Below are 20,052 nucleotides of genomic sequence, written 5' to 3' on the forward strand. Positions count from 1 at the left end.
CAGATTTAGGTGGGGAGTTCCTACTGGTAAGATCTTTCTCCCTAATCAGCAGCATTCCCTTTTCGAGCATTGGGAGGAGCCTCACGGAGCCAGGGGATGTGGAGTGGAGCTGCTTGGCTGTGATCTCTGCCATCGCAGCATTCTTTGATCCTAGCCTGTATCTCAGGGTGCTTAGCTCAGGTGTGAGGCTCCCAGAGACTGCTCTGGGCAGGAAAGGGGTGAATGCTGCTCTGGAATCACCCTGCATCTTTCCTGCTGGTGAGTGGGTTGTCTGCAGCCAGGTGAAGGTGGGACTGCAGCTCCCATTAGCCTGGCTGCACACTCGTCAGACACACTTGAAATAGTCCTGTGATAGAATTCTGCAGAATCTTTTTGGGAGGGCAAGTCAATATTTGAGGAGCTCATTCTTGCTGAGCTCTGGGCTGTCCCAGTGGGAGGGTTTGAGCTGGGGCTGTGGTGGGCTGTGCTCACAGCTTTAATTTATTGTATTTGGTTCTGGTCTTCGCAGTGTAAGAAAGACAAGAGGCTGCTGGAGAGGGTCCAGGGGAGGGCACAGAGATAAGAGCTCTGGAGCACTTCTCTGATGAGCAGAGGCTGGGGGGATCTGGGATTGTGTGAGCTGAGCCCCCTTCCTGCCAGCAGCAGTGCCTGTGGAGGCTCAGCCCCACGCCAGCCCTGCCAAGGGGGAGCATTATTTGAGTCTTGCAAACAATCTTTACTTTTGGTGTGGTGCTGCCTGCTCCTAGATAAGGCTGCTGCTGGTGATCTGCAGACACAGCATGAAGGGAATGAGGTGAACTGAGGAATCTGGGAGTGTGTGGAAGGTTGTTTCTGCAAGAGGGGGAGCAACTCAGGGAGAAATGGCTTCCTCCAAGGTTAGGATTAGCTGTGCCTTCAGAACTGTTGGTCTTATCTCATCTCTTGACATTTCCTTTAATTATATGAAACTACCTTGACACTGTCAACAATTCCCATGGCATTGTCCCTGCTGGTGAGTCAGTGTGATTCGTAAACAGGGTTTGGTTTGGGGGGCCCAAGCTCTATGGTTTGGGACTCAATCATCCTGTCTGATTTCTGTGCCTTCTTCCTTGATGGCCCTTGGTGCCTGTGGCTGCCACGACCTTGTTTTCCCAAGTTCTCTTGGTGCTGGCAGAGAACAGGAACTCTGGGGTTGGGATTTCAGGATAAGCCTAAGGGGGCAGGTGGAGTGCTCTTGTTTTGTTTTCAGCTCCTTGGGGCCTCCATAATTCTCTCCCCAGTTCCAAAGGGGAAGAAGGGGATGTTACACACCGCAACCCCAGCACCGCTTTGTTCACATTAGCAGCAATGTTGTACTCATTGTGTTCTCTTCAGCTGCTCAGAGATGCCTTGGTGGGTGAGCAAGAGTCAATATTTGGAGTTGAGCTTCACTCTCTGATGGCTCTTGCCTGGGTGTGACCTGAGGTCTGTTTAGGGTGGCCCGTGGTAGATCTATGAAACATAAATTGGGCAGATGCACTACTATGTTATCTTGTTCCTTAAATAGAGAATAGAGCTTGTATCAACATGAATCACAGAGTTGATAAACTGGAATGGTTCCTTTTGGAGTTGTCTTCTTGTATTGGGCAAATATTTCTCCATGTTGTTTCCAAAGGCATATTTGTGCAATAGAAGGAGGTCAGACCTGTAATTACCTGTTAGATTTATTCTGGCAGAAATGGCTTGTAAAAACAGTACAATTGAAAGGAAGCTTTTAAACCTTCTCTCTGTGTGTGAGCCTTAAGCTGTGGTTTACAGTTTCAAATTTTATGAGTTTTCAGTTGCAAGGGTACAAAAAGTGTTTTCCTTGCTAAATTTAAGTGCCCCAAGTGAAACTGATCCGCCCTTTTTATTTAATTCCTGAGCTGTGGCAGGGAATTTGGGTTTCTCGTCCAACTGTGTCTGCGGGAGATGATCAGAAGCTGAGGTTGTGTGCCAGACTTGCCTTGCATTTTAATCAGGAGCTCCTTGCCTAGTCAATAATTAAAGCAGAGCAGGTGCGGTGGGGAAATTGGGTGTTCCCCAAAAACTAAACCAAGGCGCTTTTGTAAGTCTGTGTGAGCAGAGCCAGGAGTGAGGGTTGGTAGGATGCCCTGGCACTGCCTGGCTTGTGCAGTAATTTGGAAAAAATGTAACTTCAGACTGGGGAGCTGGAGGTGTTGAAGGATAATTTGGATTATTGGTGCGGAGTGGCTGCTGCAAGCCTGTTGGGTTGTCAGAGCAAAGGTGTTTTTGCTGCAGTTTCAGCTTTGGGTATGAAGAGCAAATGCATTTGCTGAGATTTGTGTGAAATGTTTAAAATAGAACTTTTACAGAGGAATCTTGCTGCCTTTCTTTTCAGTTACTGTGTGGGCAGAGAGGCTTGCAACTGAAGTTGGACATCTTGAAGGATTAGAGGTAGGAAGAGAAATTTGAGATAATGAGTCTGTGGACCTTGACCTATGCACTGAAGACTAACTTAGAGTTAATGTAGTCCTACCTCCTAGGGTTAATTGCAATTTAATCTGAATTTAGAGGCTTCATATTTACTGATATTCTTGCGGTTAACTTGCAGCTTCCAGTGTTGTGCTTAACAGAGTTTGTCCCATTGGTTTTATAAGTGCCACAGATGTATTTTCTCTGCTGGGGGACTTGTTAATGTTGGGTAATGTCTGCACAAAGCTGCAAAGTCTTACGAGTTAGGTTTGTCCTGTGAGGCTGTTAGTGCTGGATGTGATTGCAGCTGCTCAGGGAAGCTGTGCTGGGCACTGCTTTGGAAGGAGGGGAATGTATTTTGGTTTTCTTCATCCCTGTGTTTTGAATTGGAGAGCCTCAGGTGATGTCAGTTTATACATTTTTCTCTGAGTATCTTGAGTTTTTGCTGCAGGAGAGGGTTAAACAAGAGTTAAGCTAAATGCCATTCCTGTTTCTTCTCTAAACAATGCAATAATTAATGTAATTTTCTTCTCGGTGTTTTTGCTTAATGCATTCCTAATAACGTAGCTGGAAGTGGCAGATGGGTATCCTGTCTCTTAATGCCTCCCTGTTGGGAATGTGCTGATGCTTTGCTAATGCCTGATGCTCTGCTGGAATGTGTCCTATATGTGTGCTTTCTTTGGCTTCTGACCAGACTTTCTTTTAATGCTGCTTTAAGGTGCTCCAAAAAGTTGTTCTTCAGCTTTGGAGTTTCCCTTGCCTCGAGATGGCAAAGCCATGAATCACCATAGTGATCAAATTAGGGTTAGTCAAGTTAGCCAAGATGTGACTGAATCTTTAATTTTGTCAGGATGGCATTCCTCAGCATTCCCTCAGTAGTAAACAAGAAAATGCTCGGTCTGTGTTGTAATTGCATGGAGTGGTGAGGAGGCATTGATGGTGAGACTTTTCAGTACTGGCTAAAACCTACTTCCAATGGAAGTTGCATTTCCCCTGGAAAACAAGGCTGGGGGGTATTTTTGCTTTAGGCTCCTCTGGGCCCAAAGCCCAGTTTAATTTAGGATTTTTAAAGCCCCTTGCCTGTGACAATGAAGTGATTCCGTGCTGTGAGTGCAGGGCTTTTCAGGCGCATGGCCTCACCTTCCCAAGGTGGGGCTGGAGGTGCTGGCACTCAGCTCCTTGGCACAGCAATCTCTTCTCCAGCCGTGCTCCAGCATAGTCAACATCTGGACTGCTGTGGGACACTGCACGCTCACCTTCCCTGAGCCACCTGGGTGGTGGCACCGGGTCCCTGCTGTCCTTGGTCTGGGGTGGAGCCCGGTGCTGACTGCTGGGACTGGAATGCTCTGGAAATAGGAGTTTCCCTCTTGGAAATGTCACAGGAAGTGTGAAGGAAGTCATGTGGAGCAGGAGCAGTTCGCTCCCATTTGTCTCACTGGACCATCAAAGTCTGCAGGACCCAAACAATGTGATGCCAGCTGCCTTATAAATAACCCACTTTCCACTTGCACGCCGGCTTTTCGTTCCCTGTGAGGAGAAGGGAAGAGCTCACCTTGTGCTCGTTTGTTTGGAGTGACTCCTGCCCATTCCCTCACCATGCTGCCCTCGTTAGTAGGGTATCAGTTAATGGGGTATTAATTACACTCAGTGTCAGAGCACTGCTCTCTAGGCAGCCAGAGCTGTGATGTACACATACAAGATTTTTTCATTTTCTTGTTCTTCCAAAGCTGAGAACAAAAGCTGTGGTGAAGCCAAGCTGATGAGAGGGCTGGGGGAGCTGGGCTGGTCCAGCCTGGGGAGAGGAGCTCGGGGATGAGCCAGTTGTGCCTTTCAGTGCCTGCAGGAAAGGGTGGGAGGGACTGTTCACAGGGGCCTGCAGTGAAGGGGAAATGGCTCCAAACTGACTGAGAGTGGGCTTAGATGGGATTTTGGGGACAAATTCTTCCCTGTGAGAGTGGTGAGGGGGTGGGATGGATTTCCCAGAGCAGCAGTGGCTGCCTGTCCCTGGAAGTGTTCCAGGCAAGGCTGGACAGAGCTTGGATAACCTGGGATAGGGGAAGGTATCCCTGCCCATGGCAGGGGGTGACATGAGGTCCCTTCCCAATCAAACCATTCCATGGTTCCATGAAACGCTTCCAGAGCTGAGATGCTGCCCCTCTTCTGCTCCCTGCCAGCCCTCCTGTTGGGCTTGTCCCCGCAGGAGGACTGCAGTGCTGCATTTCCTGCAGTGGAGGAGCATGGTGGGCAGGTCCCTGCAGGAGGACTGCAGTGATGCATTTCCTGCAGTGGAGGAGCCTGGTGGGCAGGTCCCTGCAGGAGGACTGCAGTGATGCATTTCCTGCAGTGGAGGAGCCTGGTGGGCAGGTCCCTGCAGGAGGACTGCAGTGATGCATTTCCTGCAGTGGAGGAGCCTGGTGGGCAGGTCCCTGCAGGAGGACTGCAGTGATGCATTTCCTGCAGTAGAGGAGCCTGGTGGTCTTGTCCCTGCAGGAGGACTGCAGTGATGCATTTCCTGCAGTGGAGGAGCCTCCCAGGCTCTGCAGCCTCTGCTGACGCTCCGATGAGCTCTGGAGGAAAACGCCCAGTGTCACTGGTTTTAAGCAGCTCCACTGGCAGCGATGGGATAATGCTCCAGTTCTTTTGGGTGTTCCTGTGGCTGAATCATGGAACACAAATGTCTGAGTCACCACGGGTGAATGTAGCATTTCACGTCGGTGTGAACCCAAATGGGAGCAGCTCTGGCTTTATTAGAGGAGCTAATAGGGGCCTTATCATGAATTTCATTAGATTTTAAAGTGAAACAATCCAGAAGAGTTCCTTTCACAATGTATACAAACAGATAATTAACGTGGAAATGCTAAGGGTTTAATGGGATGCTGGGCTGGATGGAGAGGAAATGGAACTTCAGAAGAAGGTCGTGTACCCCATATTTGAGTGTTTGCTGCCTGCTTTTTTTATTTCAGCCATCTGCCTCTCCTTAAATCACATAAAATTTTCATGTGACTGGCATTTCATCGGTACTATATTTTAGAAGGAAATACTGAAGTGACTATCAACTGTTTCCCATTTTGCTCTCCTTTAGAAAGCTCTTTGCTATTCCAAGTTTTTCATCTTAAAAAAAGTCATCACCTGTCCCTGAGGAGTGAAACAGTTGCTCTGGTTTCTTCAGGTTGCTGTGCCGTAAAGTCAGATGACCTTTCTCATTATTATGGGAATTTCTGCCATTTATTACTCTTTCTTGCTTGAAATGTGGGTTTTCCTTTGTCCTGTGTGTCCAGTGGGACAAGGTTGCTTTATTTTTCCCCAGTGGTGAAACAAAGCCCTCTGAAAGCAGAGGGTTTTCTTAGGAGCTGCTCTCATGCTCTGGCCTCAGGCTGCAGTTGAGGCAGAAACATTTTTTGGCATTCTGTTTTCTGGGACAGAATTTGCACCTTTCCTTTCAGAGGTGGAGCTGAAGGATGGACTGATGGGTTTTTCTGGCCATGAGTTCCCTTGAAAATAGCAATGCTGGTGTTATTCTTGGATTTGTGCTGTTTTGTGTATGTTGTCAGCTGTTTTCTGGTGGGGTTTTGCTTTCTCTCCCAGAAGAAGAGAGAGTTGTGGCTGGTACTCCTTTTCCTTTTCCCCCGAACTAAGTTTAAGCTTCTGGTTGCTTAAAAATATTCCTGCTCCTCTGTTGTAGAGTGTACAGGGAAAATGAACTGTAGGTTCACAGAGAAGTCCTAATCCAAATTTTTATGATAAATTAAGGAATCCAAATGGACATATTTAAGCTTTGGAGATCTTTTATTGTGCAGTAGATTGCTGAGGGGGATGTTTATTACCTTAACCATCAAGCTGTGACACATGAATAGAAACAAAACTTTTACTTTCCTTGTTAAATTTAAATTTTCCATTGTTAAATTTAAATTACGTGAGAAGACACGCTTCCTGGTAACTTTAGTGGAGAGGGGAATGGCATTAAATTGTATTTTTATTATATATTTGGCTAGATGCATATCAGCTCAGGCTGCCTTTGAAATTCCCTTTGCTCAGGGGTAATGCAGCTCCAAGCACTCAGGGAACGGCGTCTGTCCCTGGGTTTTTGTTTAGCTGGCACAGGTAGGCTGTAAATTCCTTTAATCCCATTTTGGGAGGTGAAGCCCCTCGGTGTGCAGCCGTACACGGCTTCTCCAAGCCCACCCTGAGATTAACCCTGAGCTCCCCTGCTTGCTCTGGGGGTCGGCGTCTCCCCGGGTCTGTCTCTCTTTTGGGTTGGTGAAGGGGATTGGGGCCGGGTTATTGATGGGGATTGCGCAGTTTTGGGGCTGGGTCGGTGATCAGGATTGGGGCCGGGTTAGTGTTGGGGTTTGTGCAGTTTTGGGGCCGGGGCAGTGTTGGGGTCTGTGCAGTTCTGGGGCCGGTCGGCGATCGGGATCATGCACTCAGGGGCGGGGCGGCGATCGGGATCATGCACTCAGGTGCCGGGTTGGGGCTGTCTCCTCCCCTTCCTGAGCTCGCCTTGAGCTCCGCTCTGGAATGACAGGCATTTCTGCGGGAAGGGAGCGGACACGGCGCGGGTGTTGGAGCCCGATGCCAGCCATGGGGGCCGGGGGCAGCGGGACCCGCGCCGGCCGCTCGGACCCCGCGGCAGTGGCCTGAGGGCCGGAGCCGCGCTCGCCAGCTCGCCCTGGTGCCCAAGGGTGGATTTCTGAAGGGCTGCGGTGCTCCCAGCGCTGACTCCTCTCCTCCCTGCGCCGATCCATGGGGCAGCCGCGCTTCTCCCGGCCTGTGACTCCAGGTGCTTTCGGTGAGTGATGCGGACCGGGGACACACACGGGGACACGGAGCTGCAGCTCCGCAGGTGGAACCGAGCTGGGAGGAGTGGAATGTGGAACTTGTGTAACCTGCGCCCAGCTGGGGAGAGAAACCAGAGAGTAACTCCGTTTCCTTCCTTTCTCTTACTTATTTCACATGGAATCACTGTGCAGCACGTTCTCTGATCTTCAGACAGGCTCCACGCCTCTGTTTTAGGGACAGCCTCTGGCTGCCGTGGATTCAGGGATTTTCCCTTGGCGAAGCACTTGGGACAGTTCACCTGCGTGGGGCAGTCAGCCCCGAGAGCGAGCCTGGAGCAGAGCCACCAAGAATTGCCTCCTTGTGGTTGATGTTGCCCAGCTTTGGGGCAGCTGGGGCAGTGTCAGGGGGAGAAGGGCTTGGCCATCACCTCCCTGCTTGTTTTGGCTCTCCACTCGGAGGTATCTCAGTAGCAGGCTGCAGGAAGCACAGCTGTGTTGGGCTGTGGAGCAGCCCTGGTTCCCAGCGCTAGGGGGTCAGCGTTACCCCAGCTCTGCCATGGGTGCTGTTCCAGCACTGTGGCTCTGTGTGAGGAGACTTTGCACGTCCTGCTGTTGCCTTTCTGTCATTCCCATTTGCTGTTAGCTGCCAGGGTTCAGTTGTTCACCCTCATCTATGAAGTGGACTTTTTTAATGTTTAGAGAAGGAATTGACATTGGCAGACAAAGACACTCTCAAGATACAGACTGTTATTTTCATTATTTTTCATGCTGTTATTTTCATAATTTTTTCACTTCTATAACTCTGACCCTATCAAGCATTTTTAGGGCTCAGATGAAACCAGTGATTCTCTTCCTCACCACCAGTTCATTCCACCTTGTTTTGTTGCTAAAAATAAGGTGATTGAAAGAGTGGAAGGGAGAAGTAAAACATCAGTTGTCTTTGTGCTGGGGAGATTAACAGTGTCTTCTGCTTGGATTTACTCCCTGTTAGAACCTGGTCAGTCTTGGGCTCTTTCCTCATCAAGCACCAAGACCAGTGGTAATTTCCAAGGGAGTGGGCTTGGTGTAATGATATTGTGCTTTCTGGAGGCTGGGGTCAGCAGACCTGGTGTTTCCTCAACTGCTCATTTGCTCTCTGAAGTATTTTTTCATGGCACAGCTCTCGAAGTTCCTACTGATTAAATCTGGAACTTGAAGAGATGGTTCTTGCATTAACTGTGGCAGGATGCTGTTAAGGAGAGTCCTGTGAAGATTATGGTAATTAGAAACACACAAAACATAGGGGAGCCGAGGGCTGGGACTATTTGAGGCTGTTTTGTGACCACAACCTTTTATTCCTTTAAGGTCGGGATTCACGTCTTACCTGGATGATTCGGGAAAACACACCCCAGGTTTTTAAAGCTGTTTTAGGGACACTTAGAAACATTTACCTAAAGTGCTTTTTGAATACTTTTAACAGCATTTCCTTCAAAGAGTGTTTGCTTTTTGAGTTGTTGGTGTTTGCTTGGAAGCTTCTGGGATTCTGGGGTGCTGTGCTGGACACAGCAGAGTGGGAAAGGAGGGAGTGGGGTTGCTCTGCAGCCTGTGCATCCTCACTGGTGGCAGCAAGAAGATTTGAGGCAGTGCCTTGGCGCTGGCTCGGGGCCCTGGTGGTGCCACTGGAGCCACAGGTCCTGGTGTATTCCAGGCGCCTCAAGTGTGGAATGAACAGAACATCCTGCAACACTTCCCGATGCACCTGTGCCTTGCTCGATGGCAGAACTTCAGGGAGGTTCCTTAGGGAAGGAAATCAAGGTGACTGTGCAGAGTTGCTGCCATGGCACTGTACCTACCTCATCTGCCCCAAACCAGGAATGCCCAGCAAGCTCCTTATGACCAGAAACTCCTGGGATTTGTGGAAATCCCGCAGTAAGTCCTACAAGAAGAGATGGATCAGCTTCTGGGTGAACTCGGGATTGTGGATGGAAGGAATCTGGCCCAAGCTCACTATTTAGACCCTGTGCATCAGAGGTGCCTCTATTTGCTGTAACTACAGGTATCTTCCACACTGGCAATGATCCTTAGTGGCAGGAATGTTTTTTATTATTCCTCTTGGTTTCTGAGGTTCCTACTGTGCCTGTTTCCAGGCTGGCAGTGCTTGGCTCTACAAAAGGGTATTTTGGGGCTTGACCTCCTGAAGATGGGGATTAACTCTCCTTGCTGACCTTGTGGCTTTTCCTCTCCGGCCCATGGTTGTGACCATTAGACCACAACATTTACAGGTGGGGTTCTCAGGGCCAGCTGGGCCCGCTGAGTTGTCCTGTGTGTGTGGCCATGGTGTGACCATGTGTGGGGTTTTTAATAGACCCCATGAATCCTGGCTGCACCAGTTTAACCCACTGAGAGCAGTGGTGGAAGTGAAAGCTTTGCTCTGTTTAATGGGAATGGCAGCCCCAGGCCTGCCAGGACCTTTGGGAAGAGGTGACACATCACCACAGCCACCTGCTGAGGGTGTGAGAGACCAACTGTGCTCCTTCCACTGAAACAGTTTCTGTTTTGGGGGGAAGAAAAAAAAAAAAAAAAGACTAGGGTCACTCAACACCACAAGATGCAGTGGAAAAAGAGCTTTTTTTTCTGCATGAAATTTAACTGCAAGACTTCAGCAAAAGCATGTCTTCAGGCGAGGGTTGTAAGGACCAGCTGGCCAGGCAAACCATAGGGAATTGCATCCCAAGCTGCTTGGCACTGCTGGAGCTTCCTGCCTTCTTGTGTGCTCAGGCTGTGCCAATTTTGTGACGTTTTCCTGGATTATTTCAGTCTAAACATTTTGGGTTAACACAAATCTGCTGTTTTAAACAACTCAAATTCACCTGCTTGTTTGGATAGCGTGGGATGAGAACAGCTGAAGTGTTTGGGAGAGCAGATCTGAAATGGCAGGAGGCAGCCAGGGCATCGCACTGTCCCTGGCCCAGCTGCACTCTGAGCCCCAAATGTTCCAGGCCATTCCCCAGGAGCATCAGGCAACATGCTGAAGTTGCAGCACATGTTTTATTGCTGATTTTTCCTCAAGCAGGGCTCTCATGGGACACTGAACACAGCATCCAGCTCTCAGGGTGGGAGGGACTGCTACTTCCAGAAGGGTTAAACGCAGCCGTGCTCCAGCCTGGGCTCACTGTAGGGACCTGCTGGCTGGGAATCTCCTGACCTTCTCATGAGGACTCTGCTGGCTTCACCCAGGGTTGGGTGACCTCATTTAACCTTTTCCCCGTGCATTTAAAATGGGTTTTCCAGCCTGGCACCATGGTGAGGGTGAGGCCGGTCCCTCTCTCATCAGATTCCTGACGCTTCCCACCCTTCCCTCAAAGTCGGGTTTCTTTTTTTTTTTTTTTTTTTTTTTTTTTGCCCTGTTCGGTTCCCCTAACACTGCTGTGGTTCCTTCCCAGTTTCCCAGTGCATGACTCTCGGATAAGGAAAGGTTTCCCCCTTGCATTGCAAAGCAGCTTAAGGACCCTCGTGTACCTTGTGGAGCAGAGCAGGAGGAGGCACAGCTTCAGCGAGGTGGATTCTCTGTCTTCACAGGGAAGAGATGTCCTCTCTGCACCATTTCATGGAGCTTTGAGCTGGAAATGCTCTGGAATGGGTGGGAGGGTCCGTTTTGGAAGGGGTGTGAGCACTATCTAATCTGAACAATCACTGAACAATAAGGTTATTTGCATGCAGATCTGTAAATCTCACCTCCAGCTGCTGATCCACCTGCTCATTAGTCCTCAGTGTCATAATTGCTTCCCAACAGACTGCTTTAAATGTCTGTGTCCCTGTGGTAATGGGGATGGGAAAAGGAAGAGTGCTGTGGAAGGGTTCTCCTGTCACCTGCACAACAGGACAGAACGAATCCTGGTGGGGATGGGGAGGGATTGCTGCCCTGGCTTCAGTATGAACAGTGGGCTGGAGTGGTCTCAGAATCTTCACTAACATGTCAAGTTTGATTCTACACAGAGCAAAAGGGTGCTGGAAATGATTTGGACAGTTCTGTGTGCCTGTCTCCCCCTCTTGCCCGGCTGTTTTTGGGCGTGGAGCTGATAATGCACCACCAAGTGTTTCCGTGCTGGACAACTGTAACACGGAGCAGGGAGGCAGAGAACCCAGAGATTTGCTCTTGATGTGCAGGTCTTGTGAAAGCTCCTGTGCTCACCTGCGTGGCTGCAGTTCTGGCAGTGAAGCTCCACCCTGGGAAGGTATTTGCTGTGACAGCTGGGCTGCAGGAGCTGCTGCCAGGAGCAGTCACATGTGGGTTCTCCCCACGCTCTGCTCTCAGCTGCTCCTCCCTTGGAGGTACTGTGCTCTCCTGCAGTTTTGGCTCGTCCTTCCATGTCCTGTGCTCCTCCCTGGCTACTCCGAGGGGACTGCGGCAGGGGAATGCTTGTCCTTCTCCTCACTGGGAACGAGACATTCCAGGGTTCTGAGGGCTCTTCATTAATCCGTGGACCTGGTGGTTGAGTTCTCTTTTAATAACTTCCTTTGCTTAGTGCAGCACTCTGACATCTTGGCTGGTATGAGTGACATTGTCAGAGCCACTCAGGGAAGGGGTCAATACAAGGCAGGCTTGGTGCTGCTGCCTTCAGCACTGCTCTGCTTGGAAAGGTGAGAGAAATGCCTTTGATAACACTTGGGCTTCAAATTCCATCTACAGCCTGTGCTTGGCAAGTGCTCCTGCCTGCCTGGGGAAGTTTGGGAATGCTCTGTTGAGCACAGTGAATACCGCTTGTTAAAATTGCGTGTACAACTCCGGGGCTAATGCTCTGGTCTCTGAAGAAAGTGCCTCCAAACATGCAGACAATTCCTCTTGGGTTTCTGGGAGCTTGAAATGCCTTTCTGCCCCCTGTGCCCCCTTCCAACCCCCCTCCCTCCATCCCTGCAGAAAATCACAGATTAGTGCTGCCATGGTGTATGTTATTTCCCATCCAGTTTCTCTCTTGTTATGAAGTCAGGGTTCTTGTGGGTTTTTTTTGTGTTTTTTTTTGTTTTTTTGGTTTTTTTTTTCTTGTTATTTAAAAGCATCTCAGATGCTGAATTGATCTTTCTTTTGCAAACAAATGTTGTCTGGCATCAGCTTTTGACTGGTTCAGAGTGAGGGACTTTCTCTTACGGGGCTGATTTAAACAAAAGTACAACCAACAAGTAAACAGTGGCTCAGACCTTCTCTGGTTTCCCTCTGTTGTTCACTTCGCTGTGTTTCAGTGATCTTCCATTTGTTTGTTGAGCCCTGCAGTGCTCCTGTCTCTAGTGCTGAAGCTGAGGGATTCTGGCTCTGGAAATCCTGCCATGGAGTGGGCACCAGCTGGCTTCACTTAGCTTGTGTGCACTGATTTTTATGTTTTTTTAGTTTGTTTGTTTTGCAGGCAGTGCTAGATTCTGCTCTTTGTAAGTGGTCCTCTGTGTTCCATCCCAAAACATCAACATCAGGCAAGGCAGGATCAACAGTCCCCAGATTAGTGTTTTGTGCTCCGCTTCTGCTTCAAAAGTGTTTTTGTTTCGTTTTTTTCTGGTTTTTTTTTTAGCTGGGGGTGGTTTTTTTTGGTTTTGGTTTGGTTTTTTTCGTCCCTTCCCGCCTCCATGTGCTGTTCTCCAGAGACTCCTGTGCAGAAGGTGGAGCACAGGCCTGTATTGTGTCACTTTCCTGTGCAGTTGTTGCTCTTGGCCAGCTTTGCTGCCCGTATTTATAGAAGGGAAATCAGAGGGGGGGAAAATCAAGCACATCCAGCTGCTGGAATGGCTCTGGTGATTTTGGGGTCCAGACAGTTGTGAGCTTCAGCTCAGTGGGCTGGAAGGTGCTTGTGTTTGTGTCCAGCACCTGCTGCTTCCAAATGGAGATGAGAAAATATAGGGAAGTGGTTTGCATTCATGGGCAAAGCTGTAACACTGCAAAAATAAATGAGTATGTAGCTGAGACAGCGGGGGGAGCTCAGCCTGGAGAAAAGGAGACTCTGGGGGACCTTCTCCCTCTCTCCAGCTCCCTGACAGGCAGGTGCAGCCAAGTGAGGGTCAGGCTCTGCCCCCAGAAAACAAGAAACAGACCAGGAGGAAACAGCATCAACTTGTGCCAGGGTAGGTTCAGCTTGGACATCAGAAGGAATTAATCCATTTGAAGAGTTGTCAGTCCGTGGCACAGTCTGTCCCTATCCCTGGAGGTGTCCAAGGAAAGACTGGACACAGCACTCGGTGCTCTGGGCTGGTGACAAGGTGGGGATTGGATTCAACAATCTTGGAGGTCTTTCCCAGCCTTAGTGATTCTCTGTAATCTTTGTCTCATCAGGAAGGCTCTTACCCATTTCCCTTTGCCCTGTTTGTGTTGAGAAGCCCATTTGTGTCTCCCCAAGCTGATGTGAGGGCTCAGTGGAGCCACAGACAGTCTTGTTCCCTTCTTTGCATGAACCTGTACAGCCATTCCCAGTGGGGGGTGGGTTGGTGGGACTTGGGAGCTGTTAGCTGCAGCACACAAGTAATTCTTTATTCTTCTCCTTCTTTTCTGTGCAGCTGAAGAGGTGGATCACGCCCCAGGTGATGCCAGCATGGGGGTAGATGTTTTGGAATCAGGTGACACCACACCTCCTACAAAAAGGAAAAGCAAGTTCTCAAGCTTTGGCAAGATTTTCAAACCCTGGAAATGGAGGAAGAAGAAAAGCAGCGACAAATTCAAGGAGACTTCAGAAGGTAAAGTAGCAGAGGCTGGGTGGGTGTCCCTTCTTCCATCCATGTGAGAAGGGCTTGCTGTCACAAGTCTGAGTGCTGACACATGTAAAACCAAAATGGGACTTTGGTGATCAGCTGGCACCTGCAATCTCTCCAGAAACACCTTGCCATGGAGCTGTAGTTTCAGACAGATTAATTCCTTTCTTTCAGGGAAGCTCCCCTAGCAGCTGTGGGGAGGGAGGTTTTGCTCCATGATCAGCAGTGCAGTGTGAAATGCAGGTCTGAACATGCAGTTCCTCCTCTCTCCTCTTAATCCTTGCAAAACCAGTGAAATTTGAAGCCCTTTTATTTCCTCTAGAGAATCTCTTTAAAAGAAAAAAAAAATCTTCTTGAACTTCAAGCTTGCTCTGTTTTCTGAGTGCTATTTTTCAATTTAATATCAGTTTTAGAACGAAAGATTTCTATGCGAAAGCCAAGAGAGGAGCTGGTAAAAAGAGGGGTTCTGTTGGAAGAGCCTGAGCAGGGTGAGTGTGCAAATTAACTTCTCCTGTCTGTGTCTGTGTAGCTGATCTTCCTCTGGCCAAACCTCACCCTTGGGAGACAAATCTAAGGGCTTTCTGCTGAAGTGATTGCTGTCTGCCTTACTCTTCACAATGCTCTCTCTTGTCTGTTTTCCCACCTGGGAGGAAGGCAGCCTGCTCAGGGAGGAAGATGGTGCCACATTCAGGGTAGAAACAAGGAAAACAGAGGTGCTTCCACCAATCTGAAGGCTTTATGAAAGTCTGTAGTTGCACATGCAGTAGATGACTTTGCTCCTGATGGGCTCTGCATTGCAGCAGGGAATTGGTGACTGCTACTTGATGGAGGGTGGATACAAAAGCTGCTGGAGATTAATGACTTCAGTTACAACTTTTTGTGCTGCAGCACAACAGTGGTCTCACTAACTTGTAACACAGGAGAAAGGGCAGAACAGGGAGAAGAAAAACCCTTGATGGCATACAGTGCTGTGTGATTTGTTGATAATTGACTCCTTGGTAATGAAATCTAGGGCTCTCAGCTCCACCTGGTTGGGTTGTTGTGCTGTCCTGTGCAGAAGGCGACTGAAGCCCAGCTGTTTCAGAAGCCATAAAGAAGCTGAGATGGCTGCATGGTGGTTTAGTCAGCTCAGCCACCTCTCCTCTCCCCTGCCTTCTGAGTGTTTTCTCTTTGCTTTTCTCTCCTCCTGTCCTCTTTCAGATGGTGAAGAGCCAGAGAAGCTGAACCCACCTGCACTGAAGAATGGCCACACTGTCCCCATTGGGGGCCCTGGGCTCTGTGACTTGCCCAGCCGCGAGGAAGAGGCCACAAAGACATCCAGCCTTAGGAAGCCTGTTCCAGTGGAGGAGCCAAAGAAGAGGCAGGGTAAGAAACCAGATATGTGCAAAACCAGGGCTTCACATTCTCCTGTAACCGGTTTTGAATTCTCATCTGATCCTTCCCATTCTCAGTAGGCCCTACGGTGCCTTAAGCTGAGCTGCCTCCCTTTGCAGGCTCCTCCAGCAGCCACCCTGGCCCTGAACTGGAACCACCTCAGGAGCCACATGTTCCCAGACAACCTCTGCTTCCTCCAAAACGACCTCCCTCCACATCCCGGGAGGCAAACGAAGTGCAGGCAAAGGATCCAACGCCTGCCAGCAGTACTGCAAGAGCTGTCCCCTTCAGCACAGCCCCCACGGCAGCAAAGACAGTTAATTCCACAGCTGCCCCTTCCCCAGCCCCCAGGACTCTGCTCCCTGCTCCTGCCAGTGCCAACACTACTGCTCCCAGCAGTGCAGCCAGCACAGCTCCTGCCAAACAGCCTCCCGTCCCTCCTCCCAAACCCAGCAACAGAAACAGCAACTCGCTGATAGGTAAGTGACCCATAAGGTGGTTTTTGTACCCTGAGATGTTCTGGAGCCACTGCTCCAAGACTCTCTTCCGTCCATAAGGGAAGGTTTTTAGTTCAGTCAGAATGTCTGACTATCTTTCCTGAAAACAGTCCAGTTTGGACTCCAGTCTGTCAGCGTGTAGCCAGGACACACGTGTTTGGGAGCAGTGGACCTTCAGGGAGGAATCCCTGTCTGCCTGTTCTGTCAGCTCTAAAGCAGTGTCTGAATGTTGGCGCTTCACTGGGGGCTGGGATTCAGCTGGGATTGGGGAATGGTGGATGAGATTTTGCTTTGTGAGAGTGTGGTTAGTGACAATTCTGTCTTTCAGCTGCTCTTGGGAAAAAAAAGCAAACCAACAAACAAACCCAAAAAATCCACATCACACCAAACAATGTCTGTCCTGGCTGTCACTGCCAGGCCGTGTAGTTTCTTAGGGCAGAGACCAAGAGCTGCCAGGGATAATTCAGACTTCCCTGATTATACTCAGGCACCTCCTCTAAGATCTGTGGCTGGGCTGTTGACATATGAGTCTTGTCCCTATGTCTTGTCCTATGGATAAATCAGCTCAATTGTAATTTGAACTGAATCTTCCCATTTAGAGAATTAAATGTTTTCATCTCTAAGCAGAAGATTTAGAGAGTTTCTTAAAGCTCATTTAGTCTCTGTTCTCTGTGGGAGTTCTGGAGATCTTAAAAATGCAACATTGAGAGTTGGGATGACTTCATGCAGCGATGGCCTGTTGGCATTTCAGGCAGTTCTTTCACAGACATCTCCTAATCTTTGGACAGGGTTAGCAGAGGTTAGCACAGATCAGGAGGGAAGCTTCTGGGAAGATCAATCTGACAGGTCTGCACTGTTCATACAGAAACTGGAGGTGTTACCCAGGTGTGGTTTGAGTGCTGGATGTGCAGGTTGCCATCTGAAATAGCCTGGGCCACTGCTTTCAGTGTGGGCGGGTGGTTCTGCTCTGCTTGGGGCTTACCTTGCTCTGGCAGGTTCTGCAGGTGACCTTGGTATGGTATTAACAACCCCGTGTGCCACACCAGCTTGATTAGTCTGGCCATGCTTGAGGACTCCATGAAATGCCTTCTTGTTTTCTTTAAGCTGCTTGCACACATTGCAGGTGGCATTTGAAATGCCCCAGCGCTAATGGCAGGAGCTACTTGTGGAACAAAAAATGTGGCTGGAACAGCAGTGTATCCAACGTGTTTAGAGCCATCCTGCCTCTGTGCTGGGAGCATGCAGGGGAGGAGAGAGCCAGCAGTTCTCTTTTGTCTCTGGGTGTGAATGCAGGTGTGAAGGAGGCTCCACAGCCCTGGGCTGGCATGGTGGAGCTGCCGTGGTGCTGTGAGCCTTGTGTTGTCACTGTTGCTGGACAGCAGGAGTGGAATTGGCTTTGTGAGCTCTCTCTGCTTCTCTGGTGCCTGCTGTGCCTGCAGGGCTCCTCCTTCTGTGCCACTGTTACAGCCTGAGGCAGGGGAGGGTGTCACTGTGTAGGTCGCCCCTTTGTGCCCATGATGCTCATTCCCTGAGCAGTTCTGGTGTCTCAAGCAGCAGCTTCCTTCTGCCAGCTCCTCACTCTCAAATTTTGCTCTTAGCCAGAGGTGCCTCAAGCCTGGTCCTTGCCAGGCTTGGAGCACTGTTCAGGAGACACTGGAGTCCCTTGGGCAGGAGCTGAGGGCACTCTGTTTTGCACAATCTGGCCCTTAAATCTACAAAGGGAAAGTCTAAAAATGCTAAACATCTCACAAATGTGCCCACCTCTCTCCGGTTATGTGGCTTTATCTCTCCCACTTGCAGCACCCTCTCGTGGTGTCTGCACCTAAGATTCTCCCAGTTCTGTTTGGGGACATCCCCGTGTCGCCATCACCTGCTCCAGGGAAATGTGCAGCAGGTCTCAGCCGCTTTAGGCAAAGCCTCTACAAGCCCCAGAAGCCATGGATACATGGATGTTAAAAGCTGCAAACTCCTAAAGCAAGAACAGTCTTTACTGGTGCAATTTCTCTAGGAACGGGGGGAGGGTTTTGAGGATCTTGTGACTGCCCACTGCAAGCATTTTTCATGTCTCTATTTCTTCATTTCTTCTCCATCAAACAGCAAATATTTAAACTAATGGCTTTAGGTATTTTTGGAAGTTTTTCTAGTTACTTTGTAGTGGCAGGTGAGTTTATATGGGGCTTAAGGAACAGAGTTCAGAGGGAGTAAAGCACAACCTCATCCTGTGGAGTTGCTGGCAGTGCGATGTTCTTGGGCTGGGTCTGATGAATAAATACAACTGGGAGGAGCACACTGCTGCCTGCAGCTGTGCTGATTTTTGCCTCTGAGCAGAAAGTAAGATTTTAAGACTTTGAGTTCTTTAATGTGCAGGGAGCTGTTAATACAACTGGAGTCTGGGTGTCCTGGGTGTCTTGCATTCCTTTATGCTGTAAATACAGCCATAAAGTGCCCACATAGCTGCATTCCTGGGCAGGTTCCTGGGCTGTCTTTCAAGGGCTGGTGCCATTTCTCTCTCTCTCTCTCTCTCTGAAACAGCAGGATGTACAAACCTGTCTCAGCTTGCTCATTTTTGGCTGCTCTCCCAAGTCTTACCTTTGCTGCTGGAAGGACACACCAGAGCCTTGCAACTGGCTATTTCTGATACGATATTCCAGTAAAAAGTAGCAGAGAATGCTTAATCCAAGGATCTGAGTGCATTGCTGTGCTTTTTCCACGCTGGTAAAGGTTATCTGGAAAATACCCTGTTCAACATGGTGGCTTTTGTGATTTTTGTTTTCAGCGGAACTTTCCCAAGTAATGAGCAGTGGCACAGCCTTGTCCAAGCCCTCCCCTCCTCTGCCCCCGAAGAGAGGCGTGCTGCCCAGCAGCCCATGTGAGGCTGCACCCTCCAAGGCCCCGAGCGACAAGGCAGTGGCAGCAAGCCGGCTCCCAGCAGCAGCAGCAGCTCCCCCCTCACCGCCGCTGCCCAGCCACGTCCCCCCAGAGTCCCCATGCCTGGTGCTGCCCACCTGCACTGCTGCCCCAGACCCACTGCACTCCCTGGACCTGCCCAGGGAGACTCCTCCTCCTCCTGCTGAAGACTTCAGGTCCGTGGAAGTGTCGAAGAGGACGGCAGAGCAAGGCTTTGGCGACCCCACTGCGTTGCCTCGGCTGCCCCCGGTCCCCCTGCACATCCGCATCCAGCAGGCTTTGGCCAGTCCCCTGCCCGCCACGCCGCCCCCTGAGGGCTCCCACAGGGCTCACTCGCTGCTCTTCGAGAGTGATGCCTTCGGAGAGGATGGTGGCACCCTGGGCAGGACGAGATCCCTGCCTGTCACCATCGAGATGCTCAAAGTGTGAGTACCTCCCTGTGTGTGTGTGCTGCTCTCCCAGCTTCTGTAGCACTGGTGGTGGGCATGACTCTGGAAAGGGCTTAGGTCTCTGCTGAAACCATTTTCTCTGTTGGCCAAATCTGTGTTTCAGGCTATTAAGAGCCAGTGCATGTTCCCCATGAAATTACCCTGGTTTCGGGATTTTATTGCTCACAAAGGGAAATGGGTTCCAAACTACAAACACAGGCTGATGCCAGGAATCCAGGCCTGGACTGTGTGTAACTGTACCAAGACCAAATAAAGTCCTGCATTCCATCCATCTGTGGCCTTCCTTAGACTTTCATTTTGCTAAACATAAGTGGGAAAAGGACTGTCCTATGTTATAGCAGAGCTGAATCTCCAAGTCACAAAATAGTGGGGTCAGAGGGCTGTTTTTGGTTCCGCAGAACTTGCCTCTGTCATTTCCTCGGTCAGAGCCCCCTGTGCTTTCAACAGAGGGGACAGTGCAGGATCCTCCCCTGGCTCTTGCACCTCTGGGCTTCCCTGAGGAGAGCTGAGGACCTATTGATTCTAGGGACATTCTGCAGCCCCTGTGCCATGTGTTCAGAGGTGTAATACTGTGCTTCTCGTTAGTCCAGACGATGAGGAAGAGGAAGAAGATGACCAGGAAGAGGAACAGAACTCGGGTTCTCGTGTGTATATTGGAGATGTGCCATCTGTCACAGTCATCCCCAAACTGGTACCCCAAGTCCTCCTGGAGGAGCAGGAAGGAGACGAAGGGATGAGCGACTCTGACTCGGAGGGGCCCATCCTGTATAAAGATGATGAGGATGAGGAAGATGATGAAAGCCAGAACAGTAAGGCTTTGACATTGCAGGTGGCTCTTGTATTGCTCTCGTGTCTGGCTGCACTGAGATCTGGATCAAAGCACTGCTTCCCACAGTACTTCAAAGCAGC

At 49.9% G+C, this 20,052-nt stretch overlaps 1 protein-coding gene across 10 annotated transcripts in view; it reads left to right on the top strand.

The window, feature by feature from the left end:
- The window catches only part of LOC130262137 (regulator of chromosome condensation-like), a 64,475-nt gene that overhangs the window by 29,650 nt on the left and 14,773 nt on the right, over positions 1-20,052 (top strand). For 3 of the 10 annotated variants that reach the window (XM_056508948.1, XM_056508947.1, XM_056508949.1), the window contains exons 1-8: positions 6,959-7,222; positions 8,899-9,119; positions 13,725-13,901; positions 14,324-14,404; positions 15,117-15,281; positions 15,410-15,769; positions 18,564-19,119; positions 19,729-19,952. In XM_056508948.1, the coding sequence (XP_056364923.1) occupies positions 8,915-9,119; positions 13,725-13,901; positions 14,324-14,404; positions 15,117-15,281; positions 15,410-15,769; positions 18,564-19,119; positions 19,729-19,952 (1,768 nt within the window). In that variant the 5' untranslated portion in view covers positions 6,959-7,222; positions 8,899-8,914. Of the gene's footprint in view, positions 1-6,936; positions 7,223-8,898; positions 9,120-9,140; positions 9,247-13,724; positions 13,902-14,323; positions 14,405-15,116; positions 15,282-15,409; positions 15,770-18,563; positions 19,120-19,728; positions 19,953-20,052 lie in introns of those variants that run through there. The other 7 variants (XM_056508954.1, XM_056508955.1, XM_056508952.1 and 4 more) reach the window with 5 other exon arrangements.

Source organism: Oenanthe melanoleuca, chromosome 23, assembly GCF_029582105.1.
Source record: "Oenanthe melanoleuca isolate GR-GAL-2019-014 chromosome 23, OMel1.0, whole genome shotgun sequence".
NCBI lineage: Eukaryota > Metazoa > Chordata > Aves > Passeriformes > Muscicapidae > Oenanthe > Oenanthe melanoleuca.